A 16906-nucleotide genomic window follows, 5' to 3' on the forward strand; every position below is an offset into this window, starting at 1 on the left:
ACATAACCTTAAGTAAAGTAGAAAAAGAAGGCTGAATTTAAAATAAAAAAATTAAAACCGTGGATTAATATGGCAATTTGCAGAAAAATTAAAAAGAGAAATTCACTTTTTATGAAATGTAAAAAACATCCCAACAATGAAAAACTATTAGACTATTATTTGAATTATAAAAAAAGCTAGATGTTGAAATAAAAACAACAAGAGATTCCTATTATAGAAATATCTTTATAATAATTGTTCAAAAGATTCAAAAGAGACATGGAGGGTATTAAACAACATAACGGGGAATAGAAGGGATTGTTCTGATTATAAATTAAAAGTAGATGATAATGTTGTAAGTGATAACATTGCTGTTGCTAATGTCTTTAATAACTTTTTCTTGAATATTGTAAATGATTTATCTATTGCAGAAGGTAAGCAGATAATTTTTATAACCTGAAATATAAAGAGAAATTTTGCTCCAACAATGAAGTTTCTTCTTTGTTTATGCAGCATGTTTCTGAAGGGGAGGTAATAAGATGTATACAAGGTTTAAAGAGTGGTTAAAGCTCCTGGAATTGATGGGATAGGCTCTACCTTAGTGAAAAGAATTGGTCATGTTATTGCAAAGGTTTTAACACACATAATTAATTTAAGCTTTTCAAACAGGGGTGTTTCCAAGTAAACTAAAAGAAGCAGTTGTAATGCCAATTCATAAAAAAGGGTTCTAAATTTGACTGTAACAATTATAGGCCTATATCCTTGTTATCAACCTTCTCAAAGGTTATAGAAAAAATTATGAAGCAGAGAGTAATGACCTTTCTACTCAAAACAAATTTTTTTTCAAAAAATCAGTTTGGTTTTCAGACTGGTATTAGTACGGAAAATGCTCTGTTAAAATTTTATGGGAGCAAGTTACTAATAATATTAATACCGGTAAAAGGGTAAGTGGGCTGTTCATTGATATAAAAAAAGCTTTTGACACTGTGGATCACAATTTACTACTAAATAAGATTTATAATTGTGGTATTAGGGGGAATGCTTTTATGTGGTTTAAGAGTTATCTATCTCAAAGGAGTCAATGTGTAAGAATACATAGCGTTTTGAGTAATATGGGAGAAATTAAATCTGGAGTTCCACAGGGTTCAGTGTTGGGAGCAATACTCTTCTTAATCTATATAAATTATCTATGTTTGGCCCGACTAAATGGAATGATCACATCATTTGCTGATGACACAGCATTATGCTATGCTGGTGATAATTGGGATGAGGCGGAATTGCTCATTGGGCAGGATTTAAAATCATTAAGATGGTGGTTCACACAAAATAAACTAATCCTGAGTCCAGAGAAAAACTGTCTATATTAATTTTTTCGCTGAGGGATCTTAATGTGTCTCACAAACTCTATAAAAGTATGTATGTTTAGAATGTCTGTGTAAGGAAGGTGTGTGTGATGATAAATGTGTGACAGTGTGTGTAAAGGTGATGAGATTAAGTATCTTGGTGTAGTATTGGATAGGGAGTTAAATTGGAAGAAAAACATATAAATAGCTGAAATCAAAGTTTAACACAGTTATTAGACTTATGTATCATATTAGAGATATATGCCCAGTTGACGTATTGAGAATGTATACTTTTCCCTAGTTAATAGTAGGCTGGAGTATGGCATTGTTTGTTGGGGGGAAGCTCGTACTATTCAAATATTTATCCGATTGTCACTCAGCATGAAGCAGCTAATAAGAATTTTATTTAGGGAAAAATAGATATGAACCATCCTTTCCTCTCTTTTTTGAGCATGAAAATATTACCAGTTAGATATTTGTTTGTATTTAAGGTGTTAATTATGTTTTATATGCAGAGTGGAAATTTACCCAGTAATGATGGAACTTATCGATCTAGACTAAGAAGGCCAAATCTGTTGCAAACTCCAAGGACCGTTTTTTAACCTTTTTTCCAGAGAACGTACTTTTATGTAGCACCAAAGATTTTTAACATATTACCTGAACCTTTGAAAAGAATTAAGGCTAGTAGGAGATTTTAAAGCAGAACTTAAGAAATGGCTATTCTTGCAGGATGATATTGAGGGTCTAATATATTCTAGGATACATTGAGACATATATTGTTCCTATATTATGCTTGTACTATATTGAATTGCTATGCATATCATATTTTTATACATTAAGGGGATCAAATCAAATTTTATTGAGTAAATAACGAATAACATGGAAATTTATGGAATAATCTATATTTTGTTTTTTACTAACTTAAAAAATTTGTTATAAAAGTAAAGTACTGATAAAAGAAATTAACTAATTTTTGAGGGAACCTCAAAGCAGGTATTACCTATGAGGTCCTAAATTTCCTAACTCATTAAAAGTTTTTTTTTTTAATTTATGGCTGAATATGGACTGTTGTATCTAAGCATCTAAATATGTTCTGAAGTACCTAAAAGAATTGTATCTTGATTGGTTATAAGTATTGTTATTTATTTATAATATTAAGATTATTTATCTATTTATCCTTGTATTGTTATTTAGATTAGTTTCTAGGGGTATGCGTCTGTTGTTGATTTCTTGATGCTGGATGAAATGTTAAATTATATACAATGTATTATATGATTTGAATGTTGTATGGTAATGGGAAATAAATTATTTCTATTTCTATTTCTATTTCATTAGTCCAAATGTACTATGTCAATGTTACCATCCAGGTAGATAGAGTTATATGGAAACAAGAGATACAAAAACAGACAGACAGAAATGAAAATTTCCATTTCTTTGAGTGATAAACTGAACTTTTGCTCCAAGTTTTAACTTGTTTGGAATTTTTTGAAACAAATATCGTACAAAGCCTACAAAGTATATACAGGGTGTTCACCAAAGGGTATCACAAACTTCTGGGAGTGATAGTACTAATACTTTTAAACAAAAAATGACGCGCATAGGAACATAGGTCGATAAATGTCTTGTTTGGCCCGTAGCCACTATTTTGTATTTTTTTTTAGAACATTATTATCTCTGAAAATAGTCAAGCTAAAGAAACCAAATTTAACACAACGTTTGAATTGATAAGAGAACATTTTTTTCAAAATAATTGTGTCATTTTCTTTAAAATTAACAACATGGCGTCTGTTTAAAATGTTTAAAGTCAAATAACCAGTAAAGTCATAAAAATGGATTAGCCATCAAAAATTTTTAAAATTTCATTACAATTCCAACGGTACTTGTTTCAACGAAATCCGTCCACGCATAAGCGAGCACGGCCACTTTAAAGAAACGCTTGCACAAGTCAGGAGCACAAAACATGTCACAGTTGAGAGCTATCAGTAGTTTGTTGCTCCTAAAATACTACCAAGAGGATAATTGCAATGTAGGGTAAAAATCTACCCAAAACGACTGGACCCTGTCATTATGCTTATCACTAAAATCATTTATATTTTAAAGTGTAATACATGACACTACTATTGATGTAGAAACTCACGTTTGAACCTTGAGTATTGACCACCATCTCCAATCAACCAGGCTTAACCTACTCAGTCACTTGTACCTTTCACACTGAATTGCCATCAATCAGTGTTGTCAATCGCTACGCTCCAGCAATACATAATCGATTTTGCACAATTTAATTATCATTGATAAGAATAGAGGCTTATTGCGATTGTTCAATACGAGACTAATGAACTGGCTTCACTGTTATTTAAATTTAAGCAAATCTCTATCAATTTATCATTATAATTACGCCAGAGTTCGTAATGGTTTTTTTTGTGGAAATTTGCATCCGGACCATTTAGAAGTTCATTACAAGATGAAATTCATTGTTAGAGCCAATCTGGCTAAAAGTAGTGGAGCCCCATAGTCAAAACATTTTTTTTTTTTCAAAATTACTCTAGGCACCTTGGTTTGATAGATTCCACCAAATTTGGCAATATGTTGAGCCAAGAGGGTGGGAATTCTCAGTCAAAAACATTCTCACACAACTAACCTGCTCGATTTGTGAAAGCTACGATATCAAATATTAGTCAGGAGCCAAAACTGTTACTTCACAAAAGTCTTCGTCGATGTAAAGAAACGTGGATGTGAACCAAAACTGGCATAAACATCTATCAATGTAACCAAGAATAGTTCAATTCATTTTCCTCCACAGTAAATTGAGACAGAATGAATGAATAAATTTTCACAGAAATTGTATGTAAGTAATCTCTGAAATAAACTAACAATAACTACTTAAACAAAATTTCCATCTTCAAGGAAAAAACTAATTTTAAGACAAACTAAGGATTCTTACCAGAGCTCTAGCGTCATAGCAGTTCTTAACACAACTGCCCTGCACATCTTACAGATCCATTTGATGAAAAAGTTTTGAAACAAAAGTAGCAAGAACGTTGTATCTTTACAAAGGGCAGTTGTAGTTTATTAGTCATTATGATAAGCTGGGCAAATGGGCAAAGTAATTCAGATTCCGAGGGACCCAGAAGATCCGGTGTGCCAGTTACACCAATTAGACGAATTGCCTTAGCTAGTGTGTTACAAAAATCACTTAAGATTCCACTCACCATCCATTCTGTAAAAATGAACCATGTTAATCACACACAATTTGATTTTTTTTTAATAAGTTAAGAACAAATAATCGCCTTTATTATATATTTGTCCGGCTTTTGAATATTTCTATATTTCTAGTTCTAATATTTTAGGATTTTGTTCGGCTTGTGCAAGCATATATTTAAAGTGTTTGTGCTCGCTCATGCGTTGACAGATTTCTTTGAAAAAGGTATCGTTGGAATTGGTATAAAATAACTAAATATTTTGTACCGTATAATATCTTTTATAACTAAACCGGTTGTTTTGTTTTTTGGACTTTAAAAAAACGTAATCAGACGCTATTTTGAAACAGGTAAAAGGATTTTTTTTATTTTGAGTTCGAAAAGGTCGACTAAATAGTAATACAATTCTCAAGTTTTACAACTTTATATTAACTGGTTCATAAGATATAATTTTTCTTTTATAAAACATACATATACTAAAAAAACTAAAGGTTTTAGGACATAGCTTTATATGAACTATTTTCTCATTTTTATGTGTATAACAAAATCCGAAAGTATTGGAACATTTTTAATGAACACTCTGTATAAATATATAGTTGGTTGACAGTGTTTTAGGAACCAAGACATTGAAATCGGGCACCCTCACTCTATCTATCGTAATTTAACGTCACCTACGTATAGGAGCTGACCACTTTTATATTCCTGCCTGCTATTGCCAGCAGAATGATGTATTCTACTATTCTATATTCCGTTTTATAAAGTTTGCCCAGAGAAAATTATATCCCACCGAGTGCAGAATAGAGAGCAAATTGCATCACATGAGATAAAAAGGTGAACAAATGACTGAGTTGCAGTGAGAGTACTAAAGTTAATTTCTAACAATGAATGTTTTTATTAATATTTGGAAATTATGCTGATCCCGAATGTGATTTTATTTTGTTTAATACTACATATGTGAAGGATAAAAATGTAAATACAGCTTAGCACACTACTGAAACAAACATAACTAATAAACATAACTAATAAACATTTTGTTTAGTACTGGGTATTTACGTTCAATTTATAATACGGTCAATGCAAATTTACCTTGTAATATGTCAAATGATGTAACTAATACACCAGTCAACTTACCTTCCCACTATTATTTGTTTCTAAAAAAAAATAATTACAAAAACGAACTGAGGGGTAGCACTCTCTTACACCCAGCAATAGTATTTTGTGCACTTAAAAATATAATGCTAGGATTAGGTCATCGCCAAGGACGTAGCCAGCAAGGGGGTCCAAGGGGTCCGGATCCCTCCCCCACATTTTCAATTTTTTTCAATTACTTTTTTAGTAATAGATTATTATTGTTATTTAAATAATTCAGTATTACTGACATGTACTGCTGCAAGTTCGTTCACAACAAAGAAACGGGTCAAGAACTTTTTAAGGAACAAAATGGGGCCTTACTCTCTGTCCACTACGGGAAAATATCAGTTGTCTGGACCTCCCCCCCTCATATTTGTTTCAGTCCAAAATAATCTTTACAGTATTGTTAACGAAAATGCAAAACAAAAGAAAAGAAAAAGATGGGATAGCAGGAATAAATAGATTTTTAACTTTTTCTCAACTGCTCATAACATAAAAGTACTTGTGTACTTAAAAATTGTGAAACTAAATATTGCTAGGATTAGGTCAGCACGACATTGTGTAAAATAATATTTGCAGTGTTGTTGACGAAAACGTTCACAAACAGTAAGACAGGGAAGGAAGAATGAATTGATTTTTAACAGCTCATACATTTATTTATTATTATATGTGATAAAATGACTACTTTTACAATACAAATGTGTGGAGAAAATAAATTATGTAATTATCAACTGCTATTAAGGTCAATAAAGATCCTGACTATTGTAAAGTCTCTCAAATCTGATGATTATATGTATCAAAGATCCGTTTTATTACAGATTTCTTAGTAAAAGAGTGACTTGTTTTTCAATTAATTGTAGACCAACGTAACACTGGTTGATATTATTTAAATTATCTACAAAAATGTATCTAGCTCAGAAGTGATCAAAGTACGTGTGGTTTTACCACGTGAATGAATGAATAAAAAAGTTCTAAGTTTATATATCGTGCTTGGTTCTAAACCGATGTTCCTCTAGTCTACGTGGATGATGGCTGGAGCTGGAACTGGATCAGTATCACCAGGTACGTTGTCACCGCTCCAGCCATCTGTACAGACAGAACACGCTGTCAGTCTACATGCTGTAACATGTTTGGTGGCCATCAGTTTGTTTTGTTCGGCAATGAATCTATAGAGAGAATATATAAAGAGGATGTGACTGTTAAGTGATTACTATTACAAAGATTAATAGATCAATGATACATTTTACTACAAAAGTAATTACTTACAGCTGTGAGAGTCTCGTTGTTGATTGGGAAATATCCAAGAGCAGAGAATCTTGCGTTGTGATGAGGCAACTGCAGCAGGAACCCTTCCAGCTGAAGGAAAAATATAAAAAAATATATTTGATTCGGGAGACCTACAAAGACATTTTTATCACTTGAAACATACATTTATGTAAAAACTGGTAAATGGATAAGTATGTATTAAGTAAGTATTAAAGCATAAGATAATTTAGGCAGTACCAAAGAGAGTGTAAGAATAGTACTTCCTAATCTTTAGAAGTGTATTCGTTTCTGGTTTCGTGATGTGTTGTAATGTCGACAGTTTTATACTAAATAGAGGCATAACAAAAATAGATTATGCTAGATGGTGATGGAATGAAAGTCACCGTCCTTAGACGACTAATGGACAGAACTTTTCAGATATATCACTTGCCAAACGCTGGTTAGTAAAAGCCAACAGAGCTTGTACCGAATGGACGAAACTAATGGTAGTGGAGATCTGTGAGGTCGTAGTAATAAATACCCGGTATTGCAGAGTTGAATCATGGCAAATAAAAGCACTAAGAGCGAAACTTTTAGGTATAAAAATAAAATTATGACTAGTTACATTGCTGCCAAAATAGGGTAATAATGAACTCAAATGATATCCTTTGAGGGGAGAGGTGGGCTAGTTGGTCCTAATGTTATTTGGATCTCTCTCTCTCTCTCTCTCTCTCTCTCTCTCTCTCTCTCTCTCTCTCTCTCTCTCTCTCTCTCTCTCTCTCTCTCTCTCTCTCTCTCTCTCTCTCTCTCTCTCTCTCTCTCCCTCCCTCCCTCTCTCCCTCCCTCTCTCTCCCTCTCTCCCTCCCTATCTCTCTCTCATCTCTCCTTCCCTCCCTCCCTCCGACATCCCACTTCTCTATCCCCTTCCCTTCTCTCCCCTCTTTCTCCATCTCTCCCCTCTTTCTCCATGTCTTCCCTCCCATCTCTCTTACCCTCTCTCTTCCCCTAATCTCTTTCTCCCTCCCCCTCTCACCTCTCTCTCTATCTATCTATCTCCCCTCCCTCTCCCTCCTTCCTCTCCCTTCCACTTCTCTCTCTCTCTTCTTTTTTACTCTTTTTCTCCGTCTCTTCCCCTTCCCTTCTTTCCCCTGTTTCTCTATCTCTCCCCTCCCATCTCTCTCTCCTCTCTCTTCCTCCCCCTACTCCCTACTCTCTTTTCCTCCCCTACTCTCTCTCCCTCCCCCTTCTCTATCCCCCCCCCTCTCTCTCTCTCTCTCTCTCTCTCTCTCTCTCTCTCTCACACCGTTGAGTGTGCCATCAACCCTTTATATTCTCTATGTTACTGTTAACTTCCCCAACGACGTCTGTTTGTTTTATTTTAGGCAAAATAATGTAAGTTACTCTTTGTTCTTATTTAATTAGTCTCGCAGCACCCATTTTTGTTTTATTTATCACTTAAGTATATCACGATTCATCCTTTATATAGTAGTACTAATAATAAACATTAACAGTCGTTTTTCGAGCCAAGATGTTGTCTACTGAAGTGCAAATGTCAAGCGATTGTATTATCAATGTAATATCACTACGCAGCCTACAAGTTATCAGTACCTGTTTCTTCAAAATTGGGTCCAGGTCTTTGTTCATAAACTTGCAGATCAACACTTCTGTTTCGTCAGCCTAAAATAACATTAGATAAGCAGAGTTAAAAAATGTCATATTCAAATACCTTTTAGGAAAAATTCATTACTATATTTTAGAAGTGAAACACCAAATTATAGTACATAATTTCATCGATATCTTGTTACTTCTCTTCCACAACATGTTTAAATCAAAATTTAATGAAATATAAATATAAATGCCGATCACGTTTCTTTTGATAGTATGTGGACCAGTGGTTAATTTCAGTGGGAACGCAAGGGAACGGCGTTCCCTTACCTCCCAAGAGTGCGGAAACGCAAGGGAACGCTTTTAAAACTACGAGTACAAGTTTTTAGTTAAAAAAATTGTAGGTAGGATCAATATTATGCTATGCTTTGTTTGCGAGTGACTCGTAAGCAGATAGTAAGCGCCCGTACAAGCAGTTGTGAGCTGTGCTGTGATGAGTCTTGCACGGAATCAGGCAGGAGGAAGGTGACGGGCAAGTCATCCTAGTTCGCGCATGCGCGGCTGCGCCTCTCAATAACAAAGCAATACCCACCCCACCCCCTTCACCTTTCCCCCTCCATTCCTTCACCGCGCCACCGCCCCAGTGATCACAAGTGTGTTGACTAGTTGACTTGACCTTGGTGTGTTTTCGCGTTTAAGTTACAAGTTGCATCGCATCCCATCACGCTTAAGTTCGTTTTTTGAGGTGCAGGTCGTTGATTGTGTTCGTGTTTATGCTTATTAGTGCTGGTGCAGCTAAATAGTTTCCTAATTGACTATGACTACCAGAGAAAAATTGTTGATTTCTTTAAACCTAACCCTAAGAAACAAAAAAGGTTATGCGAATAATGAGAACTGCAGTTCGGAAGCATTGACTACAACTTCAATTGTTGATCAAAGATAAAAAAGAAGACGCAATCGGGATCAATGAGGATAATTGCGATTACCATTCCCCTTCGACTTCCTCGTCGGTCAAAATAGTATCCAGGTTGGTGGGTTTGGGGATCTGATGCAGACGAAGCTAAGGTTAGTAATGAAAAATAATGATTTTGTTAATAGGGGTGAACAGCCAGTTTGTTGGTCTGAAGAACAAATTGTTGAATTTAAAGCTAAAAAATCCATGGTTAATTGTGAACAGAGAACTAGGTTGCAACGTTTGCCGTAGTGTGAGTACTCTAGGTGCAGAGAAAACGAAGGGCCTAAAGATTAGCGAAGAGTGGGTTTTTAGGAACTGTTACCGCTTATGGAAACAATAAAAAAGACCAGCAATCCTCTCTTAGGAAAAATATATTTTTACACCGTGGGGTTCTCGAGCTCATTCTTTAGCTGAAAAAATACTCATTGAAGCTGAGAAAAAGTACAATGAAAAAAAGCTGTTGCTTCTATGCATAAAGAGCAGCAGATTGTAACTGAGCGCAATTTTCCGCACGGCTTATAAGCAAGCTAAACTAAATAGGCCATTTTTTTGAGTTTGAAACTGAAATTGATCTTCCAAATAATGAATGGCTTAGATATGGGGCGAATCCTACATTCAAATGTTGCTTGCTCCAATATAATTCATCATATTTCTGATGAAATGAAATCAGACTTGATAAATGGCCTAATCAAGTCAGACTCTAAATTTTCCCTGCTTTTGGGATGAAGCCACTTCAGTTTCAAACAAAAAATGCTTTGGTGGTTTATATCAGAACTGTTCTAAAGGGAAATGCAAAACCCTATGACAGTGTTCTTAACACTTTTTGAGCTAAATAGCACAACATCAGCTGGTATATTACAAGTAACTTTTAAATCAGTTACAAGCATTAGGTCTAAGCTTTGAATTCATGAACGACCATATGATTGCTCTAACTTGTGATGGTGCTTCAGTGCTACTAGGCAAGAAATCTGGCCTTGCTACAGCTTACTGAAACGTTCCCCAACTTGTTCATTTGGCATTGTTTGAACCATCGTTTAGAGCTTGCCGTGCACGATTCCATAGAAGAAGTAGCTGGGAATCAATCATTTTAAGATATTCATGGATAAAATTAGAAACATGTTTAGTTGTTCACCGAAAAAACAGCAGGGAGTTGGCAGAAGTTGCTAAAGGACTAGAGGAGCAAATGTTGAAAATCGGCCGTGTTTTAGATACTCGTTGGGGTAGCCTCCAGCTTAATGGCGGTGAAAGCAGTTTGGACAGATTTTAAAGCTTTGTACAATCATTTCATTGAAGCATCTGAAGACAAACAAAGGGACTCGAAGCAACGTTCAACTTACAAAGGGCTTTGTAGTACATTATCTTCTACAACTTTTGTACACAACCTGGCATTGATGTTCGATGCTCTAGAAGAGTTATCGGATTTGTCTTACAGCTTCAAAAATCAAGCCTCAACCTTATCCAAGCCCACAGTGATGTAACACTGTTAATCAAAGTGTTTGAAAACCGAGTTGAAAACATGGGTAGACGTTCAGTGGAAGCTAAAATTGCTATTGACGATTTGATGTTTCAAGATGTTAAACTTTGTGTAAGATCCAAGATACCCAGTATTCCAGAAAAAACAGTTCTATCGGAGCCTCGCTAACAACTTGACTTCAAGGTTTGCTATCAATCATCTTCAAATGCGGCTGAACACTAACACCAAAATCATGAATGACATCAAAGTGATCCACCCATGTATTGGCCAAAAGACTTATCCATCACCTACGGAGAAATGTGAGATCCAGCGAAATCTGCGATAGATTTAAGATTAGCAGCTCTCAGGATATAATTAGAGACTTCAGACACTTCAAGCAGGGACTGAAAGCCTATGTTAAGTGGAGAGAAACCTACTATTCTAGAGCAACCGCCGTCGTTTAAGAAACTGATTTCCATCATAAATAGTATTGCAGTGTCTAGTGCTGAATGTGAACGTGGGTTTTCTGCAATGAATCTAATTATGTCTCCTTCATAGATCTTCACTCTACATTAGCACTGTTTGCGATTTATTGCGGATCAGGCTCCTAGGACCTCCTGTGGCTAGATACAATCCCGAGCTACGCGTCAAAACCTGGCTGGCGAAGGGACACCATTCTGCACTTGACACCAAGTCAAAACAACGAGGGCAGTAAACGTACCATGAAGACAGCATTGCATTGTGGGAACTTTTTTCCTAAATCTGTTTTTTAAATATCTTTTAGAATTTCAGAACATTAAGTTTTCATTAAAATTAGTTAGCCTATGCCTAACTTATAGTTGTGTTCTGAACTCAAGTTTCTGAGTTCTTTTTTGTACTTACAGTTAGTTTTGTGTATTGTTGTTTTGTTTCTTTTGTAGTTTTCACTTTAAAATATTAACAAACAACTAAAAACTAAGTTTACCAACAGTCTTGGCATTGCTTACTTACAATATTATACTACAAATCCGTACATATTTTGTTATAATAACTAATAAGCAAATAAAATAATCAACCTTAACTTTTTAAAACTACACTAAATTTAAAAAAATGAAACCGTGTTACTCCACTCTGTGTGTCATTTATTTTGTGTGTAATTAAACGCTTCCTTTTCCTTTCCAAGAAGTTGGTTTATTTTGAATGTATTAATATCGTTTTGTACCCATAAGGTATGCAATTTTTTTGTAAAATATGCAAACTTGTAAAAAAGCTGTTATATTAACAAACATCCATTTAACATATTAATATGTATTATTATTACTACTGTAAAATGTGTATAAATAAAACTGTGAATAAGGCTCAATTTGTTTTTATTTTACCATTCATTTTAAAAAATTAATATTGGCGAGCTTCATTGATTCAAACAAAATGGTCAATGAAATCAAAGCAAATATTTCTGGGAAATTTAAAGTAGGCAACAAGGTGTTAATGGAGTAGAGTAGAGTAGAGAGTAAACTCAATAAATTTAAATTCATGTTTTTATTTTCTTACATCCTAATCAAGCACCTTAAAAGAAAATAAACAGCATTAAAATATCACTTGGTATTTTATAAAAATGAATGTATTATTATGTCTGGGTGGCCTAAAAACAAAGGTTTACAGTTATAATTTTCAAAAGTTTTCCCTGGGTGAGGGCTCCCCTCCTTCCTGGGGTGTATTCCATACCCACCGGTCTGAGCTTCCCGCTGTAAGAGTTCCCACACCTAAAAATTTTAGAAATTAAGCACTGATGTGGACTCCAAAATTATAATATAATAGAAGGTCGGTTTCAATTTATTATCTGAAAATACGTAATTCCTCAAGCATTATTACTCTAAAAAGGAGTATATTAGGAGATGTGTCATTGGGATCACGTAGATCATGAGATGTCCTGAGGCCTTACTCAGGGCAGTAGTATTATTAGGAGATGTGTCATTGGGATCACGTAGATGATGAGATGTCCTGAGGCCTTACTCAGGGCAGTAGTATTATTAGGAGATGTGTCATTGGGATCACGTAGATGATGAGATGTCCTGAGACCTTACTCAGGGCAGTAGTATTATTAGGAGATGTGTCATTGGGATCACGTAGATGATGAGATGTCCTGAGGCCTTACTCAGGGCAGTAGTATTATTAGGAGATGTGTCATTGGGATCACGTAGATGATGAGATGTCCTGAGACCTTACTCAGGGCAGTAGTATTATTAGGAGATGTGTCATTGGGATCACGTAGATGATGAGATGTCCTGAGGCCTTACTCAGGGCAGTAGTATTATTAGGAGATGTGACATTGGGATCACGTAGATGATGAGATGTCCTGAGGCCTTACTCAGGGCAGTAGTATTATTAGGAGATGTGTCATTGGGATCACGTAGATGATGAGATGTCCTGAGGCCTTACTCAGGGCAGTAGTGTTATTAGGAGATGTGTCATTGGGATCACGTAGATGATGAGATGTCCTGAGACCTTACTCAGGTCAGTAGTGTTATTAGGAGATGTGTCATTGGGATCACCTAGATCATGAGATATCCTGAGGCCTTACTCAGGTCAGTAGTGTTATTAGGAGATGTGTCATTGTGATCACTTAGATGATGAGATAACCTGAGGCCTTACTCAGGTCAGTAGTGTTATTAGGAGATGTGTCATTGGGATCACCTAGATCATGAGATATCCTGAGGCCTTACTCAGGTCAGTAGTGTTATTAGGAGATGTGTCATTGTGATCACTTATGATGAGATAACCTGAGGCCTTACTCAGGTCAGTAGTGTTATTAGGAGATGTGTCATTGGGATCACCTAGATCATGAGATGTCCTGAAGCCTTACTCAGGTCAGTAGTGTTATTAGGAGATGTGTCATTGGGATCACCTAGATCATGAGATGTCCTGAAGCCTTACTCAGGTCAGTAGTGTTATTATCAGATGTGTCATTGGGATCACCTAGATCATGAGATGTCCTGAAGCCTTACTCAGGTCAGTAGTGTTATTAGGAGATTTGTCATTGGGATCACCTAGATCGTGAGGTGTCCTGAAGCCTTACTCAGGTCAGTAGTGTTATTAGGAGATATGTCATTGGGATCACCTAGATCATGAGATGTCCTGAAGCCTTACTCAGGTCAGTAGTGTTATTAGGAGATGTGTCATTGGGATCACCTAGATCATGAGATGTCCTGAAGCCTTACTCAGGTCAGTAGTGTTATTAGGAGATGTGTCATTGGGATCACCTAGATCGTGAGGTGTCCTGAAGCCTTACTCAGGTCAGTAGTGTTATTAGGAGATTTGTCATTGGGATCACCTAGATCGTGAGGTGTCCTGAAGCCTTACTCAGGTCAGTAGTGTTATTAGGAGGTTTTGTCATTGTGATCACGTAGATAATGAGATGTCCTGAGGCCTTACTCAGGTCAGTAGTGTTATTAGGAAATGTGTCATTCGGATTATTAACCTAGAGATTGAGGTATTACTCTGATCAGTAATGTTTATTATGAAAGTATGTCATTGCGATCATTAATCTAAATTATGAGATTATGATGTTTGGTAGCATTGCTAAATGCCTAAAATTACGTTATGTAAGTACCCATTTAAATCTTCTAGTACAGTTTTTAATACATAATTTACCGAGTTCGTGACGTCTGTGCTTGAGTTCATTAACACAAAGACGTAGAATATGTGATTCAGGACCCGCGCCCCCTCAGTAGTGAAGCTGATCACTTTGCCGTCCGTGAGGTTCAAGAAGCAGTAGTAAAACGTGATAGTGACGTGAACGAATGAAGTGAAGATCACGGCCATCAGCTGATCGCAGTAGAAGACATTAGCCTGATGTACAGCGTCACACAGCATCCAGTAGGTGTTCATCAGAGTCCTCAGTTCCTTGGATCTAGAGAGCACAGTGCCTACAAATCATATTTTACTGAGAAAATTTTTTTTCAATTGTGATAATTAGAACAATTGACCGGTTAATGTTAATCATATCAAGTCATGTTGTATCTTTAATTGGCTAGTAGAAATAAATTTCAAATATTGGCAGTTTTTTTTTTAATTTAAAAGTGGAAACTAGTAAAAAAAAACAAATAAAAAATATCATAAATTAGTAAATGAACAGAAAAGTATATAAATTTTTATAGTTATTAATAAGAACTTAAAATGTATTAACTTAACTAAAACTAAAACAACTCGTAAACTAAATTATATAATTGATAATTAGCTGAGCGTCAGCGAAGCCTATAACTCGTAGGGCTCGAAAATTGTATTTCTGCTGTCTGTCCATTCGATATCTCGTAAACAAACTGATCTTGTTATTCTGCATTAAATTTTAGGAACGGTTTAATAACTTTTTAACAATGTTTAGTGAAGCATTGAGACTTGGTAAATCAATAATACCCATAAAAATCTGATTGTTTAGCCTATTGTCAGATTTTTATCTCATCAGGAAGACGGCTTGCAAGGAGTCAGAAGAAAATCTTAAATTAGAGCACGGGCCGATATGGTCATCATTTTGGACAGGGTACATCTTTTGAGGTCCGGTTGTTTTATACTGAAACACCTTTAATTTTATTTAGAACTCGGACCTGTGTTATAACTTAAAATTTTCTTCTGACACCTTGCTCGCAGTTCCCGCGATCAGATAAAAAACTTACAATAGCATAAAAATCATATTTTAATAGGTAGTATTGATATAGACAAGAATAAGTTCTGTAACTATGGAATTTGGCTGATCATCATTAAACATATTAGTTGGTATGTTAAAACAATTTCCTTTTTTTCTAACAGCCAGACAAGTCGAGAATGAAATGAGCCATAGGGATGGAACTAGTAGAGTACCCTGGAGGATAGCCGTAACATGGGCTCTTATGGCGTTATTCTGATTGGTCGAGAGCAGGTCACGTGATCCAAGATGGCGGCTAAGCCCCGCCCCCTGACGTCACTCCCCACCCCTTTGGCGGGAAAAATCCCTCAAATGCGGGAAATGCGGGTTTTAAAATAATGTTAAATTATTTTATTTACTAAATTTAATTGGCTGGACGTTAGCAAACTCGAGGGTCTGGAAAATGTTCGAGGTAGGAAAACGGTAGTTTCAATATCGAGTTAGACGATGGTGCCTGTTATTTCATGGAATTTGGCTGAGCGTTAGCGAAAATTTATACATTGGTCTCATAGGTTACCGTAATGACAGCGAGAATGAATAAATTCGCAAAGAAACTGATTACAATCATAAATTACATCTTCACACGTGACATAATAATCTGTACATAACGCAGCTACAGTATGTTAGGAACGGCTGATTCAATGTGAATGTTGAGTTTAGCTTCAGTTCAACTTCCTCTTAAGGCATCTGAAAACTAATGCTGTTACAACAGACTTGACTCCTGAAGTCTGGAGTCATGTTCGTCTGAAAGGATCCAAAAATAGTCGACGACGAAGAAAGAAGAAGCTCAAAAGAAACACTCCCGCATCGTTTCGACATCAGAGACACCCAGACCATTAAAAGTAGTGCAGTCTAGGTGAAGAGGTATTCTCATTGTCTCATCAGATGCACAATTGAGCGCACTACGATGTTGACTGACACAATCTCAAAGCACGGTGGAGCAAACGAGTTTTCTACACATAACGCAGCTATGGTGGGAAGGGCTGATTCAATACGAATGTTGAGTTTAGCTCCAGATCACCTTCCTCATAAGTACAGAATATGAAATCTGATGCTGTTACAGACGACTCCTGAAATCTGGAGTCATGTTCGTCTAAAGGGATCCAGAAGGTGCATAAACGAAATGATGCGAGGGCGGGGGTTCGTTTTGAGCTTCTACGTTCTTCTCGCCGACTATTTTTGGATCCTTTCAGACGAACATGAGGACTGCAACGGCATCAAATTTCAGATGCTGTACTTAAGAAGGAAGGTGAACTGGAGCTAAGCTCAACATAAGCACACGTATTCTAACTATACGCAAGATATATCTAGTAAAATGTTATCCTTATATTTTTTAATTTG

At 35.9% G+C, this 16906-nt stretch overlaps 2 protein-coding genes across 2 annotated transcripts in view; both read right to left on the reverse strand.

Annotated features, from left to right (window-relative positions):
• Positions 1 to 3544, reverse strand: part of LOC124367346 (protein-tyrosine sulfotransferase-like) — a 30253-nt gene extending 26709 nt beyond the window's left edge. Inside the window, exon 1 of the mRNA XM_046824091.1 lies at positions 3460 to 3544. Coding sequence (XP_046680047.1) covers positions 3460 to 3486 — 27 coding nt within the window. The 5' untranslated portion in view covers positions 3487 to 3544. The remainder of the gene's footprint in view (positions 1 to 3459) is intronic.
• Positions 3545 to 6667: 3123 nt separating this feature from the next.
• LOC124368027 (putative gustatory receptor 28b) overlaps positions 6668 to 16906 on the reverse strand; it is an 11183-nt gene continuing 944 nt past the window's right edge. The window contains exons 2-5 of the mRNA XM_046825299.1: positions 14539 to 14813; positions 8504 to 8572; positions 6917 to 7006; positions 6668 to 6736 (exon numbers count right to left, since the gene is read on the reverse strand). Coding sequence (XP_046681255.1) covers positions 6668 to 6736; positions 6917 to 7006; positions 8504 to 8572; positions 14539 to 14813 — 503 coding nt within the window. The remainder of the gene's footprint in view (positions 6737 to 6916; positions 7007 to 8503; positions 8573 to 14538; positions 14814 to 16906) is intronic.

This window comes from Homalodisca vitripennis, chromosome 8, assembly GCF_021130785.1.
Source record: "Homalodisca vitripennis isolate AUS2020 chromosome 8, UT_GWSS_2.1, whole genome shotgun sequence".
Lineage (NCBI taxonomy): Eukaryota > Metazoa > Arthropoda > Insecta > Hemiptera > Cicadellidae > Homalodisca > Homalodisca vitripennis.